Source organism: Uloborus diversus, chromosome 5, assembly GCF_026930045.1.
Source record: "Uloborus diversus isolate 005 chromosome 5, Udiv.v.3.1, whole genome shotgun sequence".
In the NCBI taxonomy this organism is placed as follows: Eukaryota; Metazoa; Arthropoda; class Arachnida; order Araneae; family Uloboridae; genus Uloborus; species Uloborus diversus.
Window position 1 is genome coordinate 84,454,936 of NC_072735.1, and position 16,846 is coordinate 84,471,781.

A 16,846-nucleotide genomic window follows, 5' to 3' on the forward strand; every position below is an offset into this window, starting at 1 on the left:
AAAATAACTAAAACTGCATATCTAAAATTGTTTTAGAGCTTTAATAATCATTTTAAGTACTAGTACAAAAATAATTATTTTTAAATTAATAAAACAGCTTTAAACACTATTTCAATCTTTGATTATAAGCATCTTTAATTTCCCATATTTGCATGTTTGACATGACAGTAGCAAAATATAAGCTTGAAAGCATTTGGCCAGGAAATGCGGAGCAAAATAACTTCTTTTTAGAGCCGCAGAGTAGCCCCTTTTTTGTGGAGCAACTCCGCAAAATGCGGCCGTTATTGCTTAAGTTGAGAGAGCTTCAGAGTGAAATTTTTTCACATTCGTTCGGATCTCATCCTTGTTTTCATTATTTTTTTGCCTACTCTAGCTTAAATTTCAGATAGCACCCTAGTGTAGTTTGGAGGTAAAGTATTAATATTAGTTTTCAAATGTTTCTCTACTTAACTTCAAACTTTAAGTCGTAAGTACAAGAAACTTTCTTAAGAAAGGATTAGCTGAACTGGAGAGGTGTAAATCAAAAGAAATTTTATAAATCACAAAAATATTGCTAGCTGTAATTGGGTTTTCCCATAAAAAGTGAGTAACCTCAACATTGTACTGACCAAACATTTGATTTTCTTGTTTAAACCAAGACTCATTATAAGCAAGTTTGATTGTGTCAAGCACATGCTTTCATATTAATAAATGTTGCACATATTCTTGACAGATTTTATGAAGATTTTTAATCTACTCAAAAACAAGTCGCCAGCCACTTTCTGTAGACTAGACAGTTTCTATATAGATTTATAGACCATTTTAACAATCTATGTATATTTCTTTATAAGATTAACAAAACTCAATACGTTGTGCAATAACAATATCCATACATATATTATAACCAAGTTCTAATGACAATTCTCCTCTCCACAATATACAATACCAGAAGGTTATGTTTTCAATACAATGTAATCATCCTCAAACCAGTGGTCAGCAAATTATCTGACAATCTACTTCCCAGTTTTAACATTGTTAACACTAAGATTGACTGGGTGGAGGGGGTATCACCAACACTTAATACTTGCATGGTTATGTTGCATAGGCAGTGGTACTGAGACTATGCCCAACTTCAGATAATAAATTAACTCAACAAGCTTTCATGCTGGTGCAGTAATTGTTTTAAATTGATAAAATAATGTTATGTGAACAATGTTAACTCACATGAAAACGATTGTGGACAATTATTATTTGTTAAACTCTCATTTAAAGTGCTGTTAATTTATTCCAATTAACTCAAGAACATAGTTAATGGGAAGTCTCACTTCTAACATCATTGGCAAGTCTATTTTCATGGGCAATGAGGGTTGATAAACTAATAAGAAGTAAACGAACTACAGCATGACCATGAAGAGATGGCAAATGAACTGAAAGCAGTTATGGAACACTTCATTTTGTCATCACATCTGAGTAAGTAAAAACTTGACTGCTTGTGAATTTTTATAACAAAATATGTATAGAAAATATTTATAAAAATGTGTTTTAATAATATTGATTTCATAAGTTATTGCTTCTACAAAAAGATAAATCTCGTATGAACTTTTCATTACACACCTCTTAATGAGCTCATTAAAAATTATTTGTTGATTACATAATGCTAATTTTTACAAATTATTGTTTTCCCATAGCTATTTAACATACAGCCCAAAATATTGAAAGTTAATACATTTAAACACTGCATTAAAACAGTTAAAATTACATTCAAACGTTCAGACAACTTTACACGAACCCGTGCAAAACGATAAAAGACTTCAGTTTTTATATGGCATCAAATCTGAAAGAGTCTAAACTTTTTTAACAACCAAAAGATCATGCTTAGTAGTGGGGGAAAAAAGGACTTTCTTTGGCGTTTGTTTTCTGTAAATATAAATATGTATCTTTACCTATTTTTATTCCCAATTTTTTAAAAAATAGTTACAAAATTTCATATAAGATATTTTTGCAACTATGCTGCTGTGCTAAGTACAAAAGTTATATCTGCACCTTTTATCAAAATTGAGTTATAGGGGAAATATTTTAAAGAGAACTGTATGTAATAAACTTCCAATTACCCGCGGACGACCTATTGAAGGGTGTGGATCATGTGCATTCTTTCACACTAAAAAAAAAACTGCCGATAAACTGAATGTAGATAAATGTATCTATTTCCAACAAAACGAGTGCAAAATCTGTTTTCAGACATTCTTCATTTCCCCCCTCCCTTTCAATGACATCAAACCTTACAAGGTCACCAAAACATATATAGTTGAAACCTAATTTTTAGATCTACATGATTTATTGATTTAGATCTACACTCCTTACTGATTTTCAGATGTACACTACTTACAGGTGTAAACAAATAAGCAAATCCAGTTTTGCTTGAAAAAATTCACCTCTCCACCCCTGTATGTTTCAGTTTATTTGTTTGTCCTATTTGCTGGCGTATGTGTATAATAATCCATTTGTTTCAACACGCCATTCTTTTTTTAGTTTTATTGTTTTTAACAATAATTTAAACGTATACAAGTGTTGTTGATTATTTGAGCTATTGCATACACTAGTCTAGTTTTTTAACTATTTAAAGATTATCTACAAAAAAAAAGTCTGCTGTTATCGTAACATACTATTCTGTGGATAATCAGGAGTTTACTGTACAACATTTTATGGTCATTTGTGAATGGAAAACAATTTTTTTTTTAAATTAAGAAAAAGTGGAATCAGAATCAAATATATGGAGGCGCAAAACTTTAAAAAGCAGTTTTTCATTTGAGTTCAACGGCAGATATGACTTTTGTGTTTTGCACAGCAGTAGACTGCCGTGCTAAGCACAGATGTGGTATTTGCACATTTTATCAAAATTGAGTTATTGTCACCAGGTGGTAGTTAGTAATTTAATTTACCTAATTATCAAGTTTTTTGGCGATTTGTGAAGGCGAAATATTAAAAAAAGCTTGAAGAAAAAAGTTGTAACTGCACAGTTTGCTAAGGCAATTTTGAATGTAAGTGACTAATACTAAGCCTTTAAAGTGGTATCTGCGCAGTTACCACTTTTTTCCTTAGTAATTTGTAGATACAACTTTTATACTTTAATAAATCAGCATATTTAATAATGTAGCAGTTTAGTGTAACACAGAATATTAAAATTAGTTTACCCATGAATAGTTGATACAGTTTGATAATAAAAACTAATACAACTTTGCATAATTGTTAAAGTAAATATTCAGCTTTTTCTATTTAAATGTTTATTTAAATTGCAAATTCTAAAAATGAAATGCATGTAAAATATTCATATCTAATTCTTACATGCAAAGAAAACGCATTTCATTCTACGGCCAGTAATATTTTTATTGAAGTATCGTCTGCTGTCAAAATTATCTTTATGCTCGGTAAAAATGAATCTAGAAAATAAAATATTATAAAAAAAACACATTCTTTGAATAGAAAAACAGAAAATTGTTATGGATTACAGTGTTAACTGTCCGCAGTTTTGAAAATGGTATCTTTCAGAAGGTAGATTCTGTTAGATTTGTATTAACAAAATAAAGCGAAACAGCTAAGTCCAAAGAAAGCAGATGTTTTCAGTATTATTTAATGATACATCGAGCATGTTTTACTAAGCTATTTTTGTCGTATCTGCGCAGATACCCGTAAAAATGCCTAGTAATTGTCACTTACGGTGAAAATAGCTAAGTATATGAAAAGTTTTGAAAAGAAAATGTGTCGTAACTGCATTTATTAAATTTAAATTTAGATTTTTACAAAAATACTCTTTTGCGGTTTTTAGATAAGTTATTTACGAAACAACTACTGCAAGTTGAGCATTTAATTAAATCATAAATCAAAGAAACGAGTTGTAAAACTTTAATCATCAATTTCTCATTTTGGGCTCTACTGCAAATACCACATCTGTGCTTAGCAAGGCAGTATAAAGTTCATTTCTAAGTATATTGTGCATCGTTTAGGGTGCTGTTTATAGATTATTCATTACTTTCATACATTAAAAAAAAAATTTGCCAACTCTATAACAGTTCATTTTCTATTTAATCTGCAGTGAAAGCATTTGATTAAAAGTAATTAAAATATGACTAGATAAGCAAAGGTAACAACCATGTTTCTGCTTTTATAATAAAAACATAAGTTTCAACAAACAAGAGCGTTAAAAATGTGGCACTTAAATAAACTCAAAATAGTAAAATAAACAATTATTGTATGAATAAATAAAAATAGTATGTTTGCTCCAGGGCTAGAAAAATCTTGAAATTTTGACATGCCCTGCTGGGCATGTTTGTCTAAATACATGCCCAAATAAAATTTTACATGCTTGAATTTTTTTGTTGTATAATAACAAAAATTTTTGAATTTGTCGTATAGCATTAATCAGACAAAAAAATTTAACAGCTTTATATCTGAATCAAGAATTATTTCAATATAAAACTAGAAGTTTAAATAACTAGTACATAACAAGTCGCTATTAAAATCACCAATACTCACTTAAAAAATTATAATAACTACAATGCCCAGCCGGGCATGTAAGGGTAAAAGATTAATGACCAATCAGAATTTTTACATGCCCCGGACATGTCGGGCAATATAGTTTTTGAGCCCTGGTTTGCTCAGAAGAGTGGATATGATACAAAAACAGCAACACATGGGTAACTGATGCACAGGAAATAAATTCTAATTTTTGAATAATTAATTAATAAATATAAAATTAATGTGATCAACTTCAAAGTTGCAAACAATCATTCTTAAAAATAGGCAGTTTACGATCTTCAAAGATGAACTTATGTAAGTACTCATTAGTTAGAAGCTACAAAAGATTTCTCTTTTTGCAATGCAACAATATCAGTATTTCAATAAAAGCCAGAATAAAACTCATATAAAGGAACTAAAAAAGATATCATTTTAACAAACAAATTGACAACAACATATAACACTGTATAAAATCTTCAATTCTAGTGATAAAAATTAGGAAGAAAAAAATGACTAAAATTATGAATAGTCTAAATATGTATCAATGAGGCAAAAAAACAGAATATGTTGCCTGCTTCTGTGATCCTTCGTCTACTGAAGCTCGGGGTGAGCAGCGAGTCAATCTGTCTTGAATAGTCTGAACAATAATGCAGATAGCAACTGTAAAAAATATTTTGCTTCATCAACAGTAAGAATTTTGTGAAACATTAATTTAATTAGAAATATCACTTAAAAAAAAATTACTGGTTATATGAGTCACATAGAAAGCAGTTATTTCAGAAGAAATTTTAACAGATAATTTGATCTGTAAATAAAATATAGCTCTATCTTGGTCATGAAATTTCTTTCTTCATAGATAGGCATAGAATTAACAGGGTTCCCACTTTCTAGCCGATATTTTTCTTTTATTTACAATCAAACCTGATTATCAAAACAATTGGACATCAGGACACTCTGGCTGACATGACATTTTTATAAAGTCCACAAATAATGCCACATAATTTTAATGTTCAATTGCCCTGGATTTCAGGACAATATTTTAACGCAAAATCCCAGTTATTACAAGGCTTTAAACTGTTCAGACAGCAATTTTTTTTTAAACAAATTTTTTCAGTAAAACACTGAAAATACAAGGAAAGGTTACTGTAGGAATTTTTAACGCACAATAAAAGACATATGTTACAAGCCCATGCAGTCAAGGAAATTCTCCGGTTTCTAACCAACATTATGACTCCATTAATCCAGAAAACAAAACGGACAATGATATGGGATTTATAAGGAACTTGAAAGAGGACAGTTGAAGTAGTACTGGAGAGGAGAAATATAGTTATTCAGCCACTGTTCATGGTCATTGTAAGCATCTCAATTGAGGTTTTGCAGCCATAAGCTGAAGAGGGTATTCTAATTTTTAAGGTATACAGACGAACCCATTTATCTTGAATTTAATGGCACAGAGGAAAAAAATTGAAATAAAGAGGCTTTGCGATACAGAGGTTATGACAAAGGTTATAAAAATAAGAAATTTAACCTAAGCCAGAGACAGGGTTCGTACGGGTCATGGAAATCCCGGCAAGGCATGGAAAAAAGATAAGGAAATTTCAGACCTGGAAAAGTTATGGAAAATAAATTTTCAGTCTAAGTCATGGAAATTTATTTTCAGTCATGGAAAAATGTTCTAGGAAAAAGTAACAGTAGCTAAAAAGAGTATTAGAAATCTTGAGTGATTTAGTATTGCATCATGAAAGCTGTTTAAACTGGAAAATTGAACGATCTCAAAAAACATTGCATCCAAGTTCGTTTCCATCACTCCTAAATCTTTATTTAAAATTTATTGGAGTTTATCTCAATTTGTTGAAGGTTTTGGACAATCTTTAGGCATGCGATAGATTACAGAAATAGGGAAATTCTAATGCTCAAAAACAGTAGTGCCCAATATACGGCATGCAAAACTAATCCATGCGACCCACTGGTACGTTCAGTGTCATTATTCAAACATGTTCTGGAATTTCTGAACCTATTAATTTATATGCATTTGAAAATGTACAAAGAAGTAAACAAGTACATTTAAATCAAAAGATTTATTTACTGTGAAATGTTTTTTTTTATTTTTTTAAAATAAGTATCTGGTTTAGAAACATGAATTTACTAAAAAATGTGGCTTCATTTTAAAGAACCAAAAAATTGTCAAGTTGACACTAAAAGGCAACTTTTGAAGCAAATTTATTGAAACTTAGTAATGATTCATTCGACCTTGTCCCCAATCATTATCATTCTGCCTGTTTATAAAAAAAAATAGTCGACATTTAAGCATTATTCACTGTAGTTTTACTTAACATAAACCATGGCCCCACTCAATTAATGGCACTGGCGCTTATGGCTGGTATTGAGTGGGGCCATGCTTCAACTTATATGATGAAAACAGGTAAGAATTATTCAGTTTTTTAGGTGTATACTGATATTTTTTCAATTAGGTAGTGGCATTCACATAGAAGTTTTGCTAATGCTCATTTACAAAAAAAAAAAAAAAAAAAAAAAAGGCAAGTTTGATATTAATAGTACTAGTCTCTTCATGTAACAAGGTCATGACAATTTTCATGAAGTTATGGAAAAATCCTGGAAAAGTCATGGAATTTTTTCATCCAAATAGAGTACAGGGTTCATACTCAATACAGATAAAAAAATTCCATGACTTTTCCAAGACTTTTTCATGACTTCATAAAAATTTTCATGACCTCATTACAAGAAGAGAATAGGGCTATTTAATGTCAAAATTTTCAGAAGTAGGCATAAGCAAAATTTTTATGTGAATGCCATTACCTCATTGAAACACTTACTTGTGACTGAAAAAATATCAGTGCACACAGCAGAAACTAATAAGTTATTCTTATTTGTCTTTATCACATAAATTTAAGTAAAGTAAAAATATAGTGAAAGAATAATAACTATTTAATAAATACGGCAGAATAGTAATGAATGGGACAAATGTTGAATGAGTCATTGCTAAGTTTCCAATAATGAATTTACCTCGAAAAAAAATTGCCCTTTGGTGTCAACAACTAATCATCCATGTAACTTGACAGTATTTTCATGCATTGAAGCTTTGTCAGTAAACTCATTTTTCCAAACCAAATGTTTCAGCTGGAAGCACGGATCAGTTTTGATAGCCGTATGTTGGGCACCACTGTTTTAGAGTACTTGAATTCCCCTATTTCTATGTTCTATCGCTTGACTAAAGTCTTTATTTTCTAAAACCTTCAACAAATTTAAACTCTGATAAATTTAATGCTTTTTTTTACAAGTGGTTAACTCCGATACAATAGAATTACACTTTTTGAGCGGTCGTGGCAAAATCAAAACATGCGTCCACTACTACAGAATATAAAGTATAAGAAGAGCAGAAAATAATGGTGAATTCAAAATTAGTGATGTCCCTGCAGTAAAATCACATCACAATAAAAGGCGGGTGGTTATTACAGAAGCGGATGCAATAGGATTCCTAAAGTCAGATTTTATTTTTGGGATCATTCAATTTTCGAGCATTAATAGCTTTTACATGCACTACTGTTAAATCACTCAAGATTTCCAATGCTCTTTTAGCTTCTGTTACTTTACTGTTGCCCGAAACATTTTTCCATGACTTTAAATAATTTTCCATGACTTTTAATGAAAATATTAATTTTCCATGACTTTTCCAGGTCTGAAATTTGTAAAAAAAATTTCCATGACTTTCCAGGATTTTCATGACCCGTACGAACCCTGAGAGTATGAGCCCTGCAGAGAATTAACAGATTCTTCTGCATTTACACAGCTTAAAATTTTACTGATTAACATATTATTGTGATTACATTTTACTAATTTTAGTAAGCATATTGATAGTAAATTCATGAAGACCTTTAAGGGCAAAAATTATCTCCTGATGGTTGTTTCAAACAAGATTAAGAGTGTTCAGATTTTAATTTTATCCTCAATTGAAGGAAATGAAACATTAGAATGGCATATACCCACATAATCCAAACAAAATAACTGTTCTGACTCGAAAGCAAAATTAATATAGTTTTTTAACCGTTAAACAATAATTCTCCCACCTAAGTTTCATAGTGAATTCCTAGAAAACTTGCTCCTGATATATACGCTCTTCAACATTAGAAATGCAGCACCAAGAAGGCATAGTCAGAAATTTATGAAAATTTCAGGGTAAACACACATTACTGAGTTATGCAAATGATGTGAAATGAACAGCTCTCCAATGCATGTGAAGTAATGTGTAAAACAAAGAACTTGTAGAATGGGCAATATTCGTGCCGTTATTTCTGTCAGAAGAATCATCGAAGAAATTTTGTTTTTGTCTCGGAGGATACCAGCGGTACACTAGGAAATGCCCGACGCGGAGGCAAGCTTGCCCGACAGGGGGGGCATAGATATATTTTTTAAATTTATAACCCCCCTCCCCCACCTTTCAATTTTTATGATAAATAAAAATAAATCATTCTTACCACTAACAAAACAAATAAAGATTTTGCATTTGTAGCCTATTTTCATATAAAAGTAAACAATATTGATTGAAATTACAAGATTAAATGATAAAAATGTAACTACTTAAGTTTCATTTTCTATAACGAGGGTAGAGATACACAAAACGAAAATATTAAATTGTAAATGAAATTATAAATGCGAAAATGGACTTTTGCGATGAAGGCAGTCTTCGCGAGGTCATGAAACTGCAAAGCGAGAGGGGGGGGGGGGAATGCTATTTTCTGCAGAAAACAAGAAACAGCAGCAAAATTAATCTAGTCGACAGATCTGGGGCCTCTAACTTTTAATTTTTTGAAAGTGTTGTTTAGGGGGTATTAGGGTAAGGGAACTTCCCTGGAAATTTTTCAAAATTGAAGTCGTGAACATGCAACTATTGGTCATCTTTGGTAACCTTTAGAAAAGAGAATGGGTTTCAATCACTCTCCTTGAGTAAGTTTTTTTAAATTGAAGTTCTAAGAATGCAATTTTAATCAATTTTCAATTGTGCAAGGGGATTCAGGGAGTCTCCCCTGCTATTTTTTCGAAATTTAGGACTTGAAACTGGAGTTTAGAAGATTTTAAATGATATTTATGGGGAAAAGCAATCCGCTTTCTTGAAAGTATTTCGAAATTTAAGTAAAATTTAAGTGCAATTTAAAGTGATCATCGATGTTGTTAAGGTAGGGAAATTGGGAGCTCTCTTCATATTTTTTTTCAAAACTAAAGTCTTAATGTGGTTTTAGGTTGCCTTGGTCAATCTTGGAGGTTAAGGAACAGGGCTCATAGCAAGTGGAAAAAAATATATAGGAGTTTAACAGGAAAAATATAGGAGTTAGATAGCAAAATATATGGGATTTTAAAAGGAAAAATATAGTAGCTTGGTAGAAAAACAATAGGAATTTCGAAAACTTATAGCATCTAGTATGTTTGGAGTCCTAAAAAAAATATTTAAAAAAAAACAGAGAACCAGTATCAATACAATTCTAGAATTCATGAAGTCATAGCAATGAAAAGAGTTACAGAAGGGAGAGCAAATAAATTTTTGTACCCATGGTTACTTATATGAATTCTGTTCGTTTAAGACTTTGATTCAACTGAGCAAAATTGTATGTTCGTGTTTTTTTTTCTTCTTTTTTTTTAAAACGTGGAATTGATCATACAATTTCAGAGAACTTTATTAAATTTTTGGTCAAACGAGATATCATAAGAAGTACATCGCCAATTAATCATTCTCTGACTATTTAAAGAATTTTTTCCCAAAACAATATGAAAAAGCAATTATAAAATTCAGATTTTAGCTTACGTACTTCAAAAATACATCTCTTATTGATTGCTAAAACTAGGTAATAATTAATTTGGACATTCTTCTTTCAATGTCATAAATCTACCCATAGTTCTCAGTATAGTACCTCATTGCTTCAATGCTAACACTAACGATGAAAAGTACATTCAGCTCCATGTTTCTCGTCTCACTGGTTTTCTGGGACATATCATGAGAAAATTGTTATAAAAAGTGTGCAACACTATGTCTCCCCATCGTTTCACTATTTACAGAAAAAGAAACTAATTTTACTAAACGAAGGAAAAGAAAAAAAGACTGTGCTAATGCATCACGCTTTTGGGAAATAGTCAGTCTCATAGGCTTGATTCATTTAAGCGGCAAGTTTGATGCAAATATTCTACAAATTTTTTAATGTTAAAACTGGATTTAATTTCACTTTTGATCAATTAATTCATTAAAGTGACTGATTCAATTACCCAGCGTTCACTGTAGCGGCATTATCCATAACTTACAGTTTATGTGTGTATTTATATGCGCACACATGTATAAAGGATGAATTTTTACTTAATCTGCCAAACGAAAGGGGGTATTAGAGAGCCTAAGTGCAGCATAGATCCATCTATTATCCTCTCCAATTTGTAACCGTAACCTAGTAGACAAAAAAAAAATGAGCCAAAAAAAAAAAAAATTCTGAGACGAACCATTTCTGAAATCTTCAGAAAATCTACATACAAAATAAGTACATATTTAAAAAAAGCAGACAAAATCCTATAAAATGACTTTTTCCATTGAGATAGTTATATTTTTCAGCAAGCTACACACTTCAAAACATTTGAAGTACCCAAATATGAATTGATATCAAAACGTGGCATTTTCAAAAACAACCGTTTGAGCTACAACCGGTCATTTCAACTACATGTAAGATTATATGTGACAAAATTAAAAGCTTTCAAAACCCTTACGGCAGTACACTTAAAGTTAACATGTTATACTTTTAAAATTACTAAGTAAACTCATTGAACGAAAAGGAAATTAATTGAAAACAAGTTTAAAGTTGCAAGTAAAACCATCTATTTTGTATAATGCATAAAAATAATCAAACAGAGGTTTAGTACATATGCCAAGATTAAAGATGTAAGAGTGCACAGTGCAAGGGAGAAAAAAGAAAAAAAATTGATCAAAAGTTTTTGCATTTTTGGGTAGAATTTAACATCCGACGAAAAAAATATAGGATTTAGTGAGAAAATATAAGAAATATAGGAGACTATGAGAAATTGTGAACATATAGGAGATATAGGAGGACTATGAGCCCTGAGGAAGTAGTTCAGGGACTCTGCCTTTTTCTCAACAACTTTCTATCTATTAGCAGGAAGAAAGGGCACCCATATAGGGGGGCTTGAGCCCACAGTGCAGTGCAGGGCAAGAGTTGAAAATTAGAACTTCCTTTTGAAATTAGAACTTCCTTGCTTTTGGTACTTTTTTTCTTTGCAAAAATGTAAAAACATTTCTTCTCCAGCCATTAATGAATAAGTTATTAAAAATGTCAAATTTTAATGACTCTAGTCTGTCCTGAAATCAGTTTTCATGGGGAAAATATTTGAGCTCCCCTTGCAACTTTGCATATGGGCGCCTATGGCAGGAAGCCTTTTAGATTTCTTTCTTTCCACGAGAGAGGTGGTAAGTTTTTCTGAATACACATGCCAGGAATTGAGCCCGGGTCATCTGGGAGAGTGGGAGAAAGGCAGTAGTCCCAACCACTAGATCACCTGGGACTAGGCCTATCCTCTGACAAATTTTCAAAAATTAATCCTAAAATCTAAATTTTGGACAATCTTTGATGATATTTGAGAATGTCAGGTTCAAGCCCAAATCTGCGTGCCCACAGTGCGTGGGTCCACGTCCTTAAAGGGCACAAGAAATTGAAAAAAAAAAAAAAAAACTACCACTAAGACTTATTAACGTTGCAAATATACTTTGCTGGCCTCTGGGGAGAGACCCATCAGATTTTCTTGCAGGGGGTCCAAAATTTATAGATCCGGGCCTGGTAGATACTGGTAGTACCGCGGAAAGTTTTCGAAATTAAAGTCTTATAAACGTAATGGTAGGTCACATTGAGTGATGTTTGGGGGAAAAATAGGGTTCGAGACTCTTTTTCAGGTCATTTCAGGAAAATGAAGTTTTAAATACTCGATTGTGGGTCATCTTTGATGGCGTTCGGGGGAAGGGATGTTGTTTGGTAATTTTCCTTCAGATGTTTTCCGAAATTAACGTTCTAAAAACATAATTTTGGCTTAAATTTGGTTACCTAAAAGTAAAGTATTAGGTTAGGGGACCCTTACCTTCCTATCTTTTATTTATTTCAATTTTTAAAATGCTGTGGGAAAGCCTCACTCAGCTTTTATCTTTTTGGATATTTTCTTTGTTAACTAAACATTTGATTGTTTATTATTAGAAATATTCAATTTCCACAATAATCACTCAATTTGATTGAAATTGAAATTCTGAGAACTGAGTAAAAATGTTTTTCACTATTTGGATTGACGTGATAACTTGTAGTATTGGTCCTTTTTCCATTTTATTTAATTTTAAACATCTTGCCACATGAATTTCATAATAAAGATCTATTACCGTTTTTTTACCTTCAAACATTTAGAACTGCTATTATAACTATTCTAACCCTCTCTCTTTTTAACTGTTCTTTTAATATAAACGTATTTCTGTGGCCTATATGTATTTTTCTCCTCTTTTTTGAAATTTTTATGATGATATTTAGATATTTTTTTCTTTTAAATTGGAAACATACATGTTTTCGGCCCCTCTTTGTGCGTGTGTGTTTTCACTTGTTAAACTTAGGCACATATGGGTTTCTTTATTGTCATGACTTTTTCATCAAAAAAAAAAAAGTTTAATTTTAAGCATACACTTCTTTAATTTAATAATATTAATAATAGATTAGATAATCCGGTATTCTGAAATATTATTTTAAGATTGCATGTTTACCGAAAAGCATTAAGTTTTGCCATTTTTTCATTCTTCTTAGTTTTTCCTTTTTATAAAACAATACAAATAGTTACTTTTTTTTCTTATTTTTGACACAAAAATGAAACTGCGCATTTGCTGCAACATTGGCGTATGTAGGTATAGTCCCCCATTGTAGGAGGAGTGCGCGACATTGAGCGCAATAGAATGCATTTTTACATTTACAAATCTTACAATGTTATCAGGCTCGGACTGGCTCCTCCTGGGGTGGTCGGTTAGGTACTGGAAAGCGGCCCCCTAAGGGGGAGGTCCTCCCCGGAAATGTTTGAAAATTATTTGTTCAAAAGCTACCTTTTCCTTTTTTATTTATTTATTTTTTGACTTGGAAATAGCAAAACTATAGTTATAGTTAAATTTTTATGTAAAACTTAATGTGTCTTGGGGTTTGTTTTGCTTATCTTTACTCTTTGTCAAAACGAAATTTCATTCTTTTCACAACATCTATTTAAGACGCATTTCTTTTACGTATTTGTTCTGAACTGTACTCTCTTTTTTTTTCTTTCTTTCCTGATTGACCTTGAGTGGTAGGGGGGGGGTGAGGGTCCTGATGCAGGGACCCCCTATAACTGGAGCATAGAATAAAACCAATTGCGGGGGGTCCAGGGGTTTTTCCCCCGGGAAAATGTTTGAAAAATAGGTATAAAATTCTGCATTTTTAGGCCTTACGGTGGAAGAATGTTCAAAAGACACTCCAGAGAAATTTTCCGAAAATGAAGTTGTAAATACGCAATTGCATGTCACGTTTGGTCAGTAGTATACTAAGGAGTCAGCAAAAGTGGCTCTCGCCAAGGGCGCAACAGCCAGGGCGGCGGCATTTAGATTAATTGAAAAAAAAAATATTTTTTATAAAAATTGATCATGTAAGTAGAAAAATACCTTAAAAAAATTGAAAAAAAAAAAAACTCTCGAAAAGAAAAAAAGCTGGAGGAAAAAAATGAAACAATTTATTATTCTCAAAAAAAAAAAAAACAAAAAACAAAAAAAAAGGAAAGGAAGAAAAAAGGAAATTTTACCCGTTGCGTGAAATTTTATTCCGATTCATTGAGTTAGCCAAAGATTAATACACACAATTTGAAAACCATGGAGCGGTGGTAGAGAGCATTCTATGCCGGATGTTTCTTTTTTTTTTTGAGGGGGGAGCAAGGCCATACAGAGAAAAAAAATTTCGGGAGGGGCCCAGATTCGCGCATTTTCCTAACACACACTCACACATACATATATATTTGTATAGACTCACATACACGCATAAAAATATTTATCATAAAAGATGTTTTTTGTATCGATTTTTAATGCTTCCACTGTTGTTATTTTCATTATTCTTTCTTTCTTTTTTTTCATTCTTTTCCACCTTTGTAGTGGTAAGGATAACAGAAGAGTGGCCGTTTAAGTAGGATGTACAACATCCATAATTTCAGCGGGTCCGGTAATTTCTTCCCCGGGGAAATTTTTGTAAAACAGATACAAAAATCTGTATTTTGAGGCCTTATATGGGCTAATTGAGACTATAAAAATATGAAGAAAAATTCAAATTAAGTGGCAAAACATAGAAAACATCAGTCACAAAAATTTAACTTGGATTAATATGCTACAAAAAAGCAAGAATCTTGATTTTCGCATTTTTTACGCATGATGTATCAAGATCAAGGAGTTGAATTTGGCACATCTTGGTAACCAAATAGTAGCCTAATCAGAAATTAGGGGCCTGGCCCTTGGGGAGTCTAAGGCTTGAAATCGGTGCAGTGTTAAGTTTTATAAGAGTTTTAGGGGAGGAGGGAAAGTCTACCAAACTGACAAGGGGGGGGGGGGGCTGCCTTGGCCCTGGAAGGCCCTGAATTGAATTGGGAAAGAGAGTAGGAAGTCCGAATAAGGGTCTAAATTTCAAGTATGCTCTGCAGCTTTTGAGAACTAGAATTGCTTTTTCTGCATTTCTCAAATTCTCACTCGTTTAATCGTCACAAAATTAAGAATAAAAAACTTTGTTATTTTCCTTTTCTGACATTAGAAAGCAAAAAAAAAAAAACAAAAAAACAAAAAAAACTTTCTTCTGTTTTACGGTACACAACATTTCGGGTTTCGGGGAGAGTGCGTCGCCCCCCTCTGGATACGGGCCTGTGTGGTGACGACATTTTGTCGTCTATAGTTTGAAGTGTATAATTTTTCTTAGGCAAAGTATTTATTCTCATTTAGGAAATATATTGGAACTTTTATTTTGCCTGTATGTAGATAATAGTCGTGTTCTTTAGTCAATTTCAGAATAGCAATTATTTTTGTATTTGCTTTGCTTTCCTAATTATAATAGAATATTTTTAATGTTTTGATTTTTATTTAAAATTTTTTTTAAAGTTTCCATCTTTCTTTTAGCAAATGTGTAAATTATGTTTATTGTACATTCTCCTAGTGTTTTGAAACAAATTCTATTAAAAGTTGAAGCTGTTTTGAAAAAAATAATGAACACATTGCTATAAACGGAACTGAAAAATATTTATCCGCATTCGGTTCAAGAACGTACATCGTACATTATTTATATTTATTAACGAATAGCAAATAATGTTTTATTGAATTTATGTAAAATGGGGGGGGGGGGGAGAACTAAAATTTTCGGGAGGGGAAAATTCTCAATTTGCTGAATGAAATCCTAATTTTACCATTTTTACTGATGATAAAATTCAAGCATGCATACATATATACATGATGCCTCATAACATCTACTGCGAAGGAACATTGAGCATCATTGAAAACAATTTAAAAAGGAAAAGAAAATAAGAATAGTAAAGTTGCAATACTGTTTCCTAATTTGTTGAATCAATTAGTCAAATGAGGCAGCGAGTAGTAAAGGGGTGTAAATGAACATTTTCAAGTTCTGAGTAAAACGCGTTTAAAGATAACATCCTAGGTAAGCATTCATTGAATTTTTTTTCTAAATCATGCTATACAGCAGCACCTACCAGGCCCAGTTTGTGCATATAATTGAGCACTTCAGTCCACTTTCAGACTTTTCAAACATTCACTATATCCAATGAACCCCTCACAGCAAGCACAAGATTTGAGACGCAGAAAGTCTTATAGAGCAGAAAGCTTGGCTGTTGTAATAGGACGCAGATTATATTTCTGTGATGCTTTCTTTGCACACATCAAAAATGACACTAGCTTTCCCATACTTACAAGTGACCTATACACTGCATTGCTGGCATATTTCCTTGAAACTTACATATCATTACCAAAAATATGATCAAGCAGGTATATGAGGCAGTGAGGAACAAAGGGATGTAAGTGGCAAAATTAAAAATTTGGAGATAACCAGTACAAATGGTTGGTGAACCTCTCCTCTATATTGGGGCAAGAAATGGTACTAGTAGACCTGGTAGTTGCTTCTATACAGCATGATTTAGGAAAGAAAATCAATGAAAGCCTACCTAGGATCTTATCTTTAGACGCGTTTTATTCAAAACTTGAAAATGTCCACTTACATCCCTTTGCTTTTCACTGCTCATATATGACACCAGCTGTTCGTTCTGTGATGTT

At 31.9% G+C, this 16,846-nt stretch overlaps 1 protein-coding gene across 1 annotated transcript in view; it reads right to left on the reverse strand.

Annotated features, from left to right (window-relative positions):
* Positions 1–5,032: 5,032 nt before the first annotated feature.
* LOC129222000 (uridine-cytidine kinase 2-B-like) overlaps positions 5,033–16,846 on the reverse strand; it is a 52,504-nt gene continuing 40,690 nt past the window's right edge. Inside the window, exon 7 of the mRNA XM_054856413.1 lies at positions 5,033–5,151. Coding sequence (XP_054712388.1) covers positions 5,033–5,151 — 119 coding nt within the window. The remainder of the gene's footprint in view (positions 5,152–16,846) is intronic.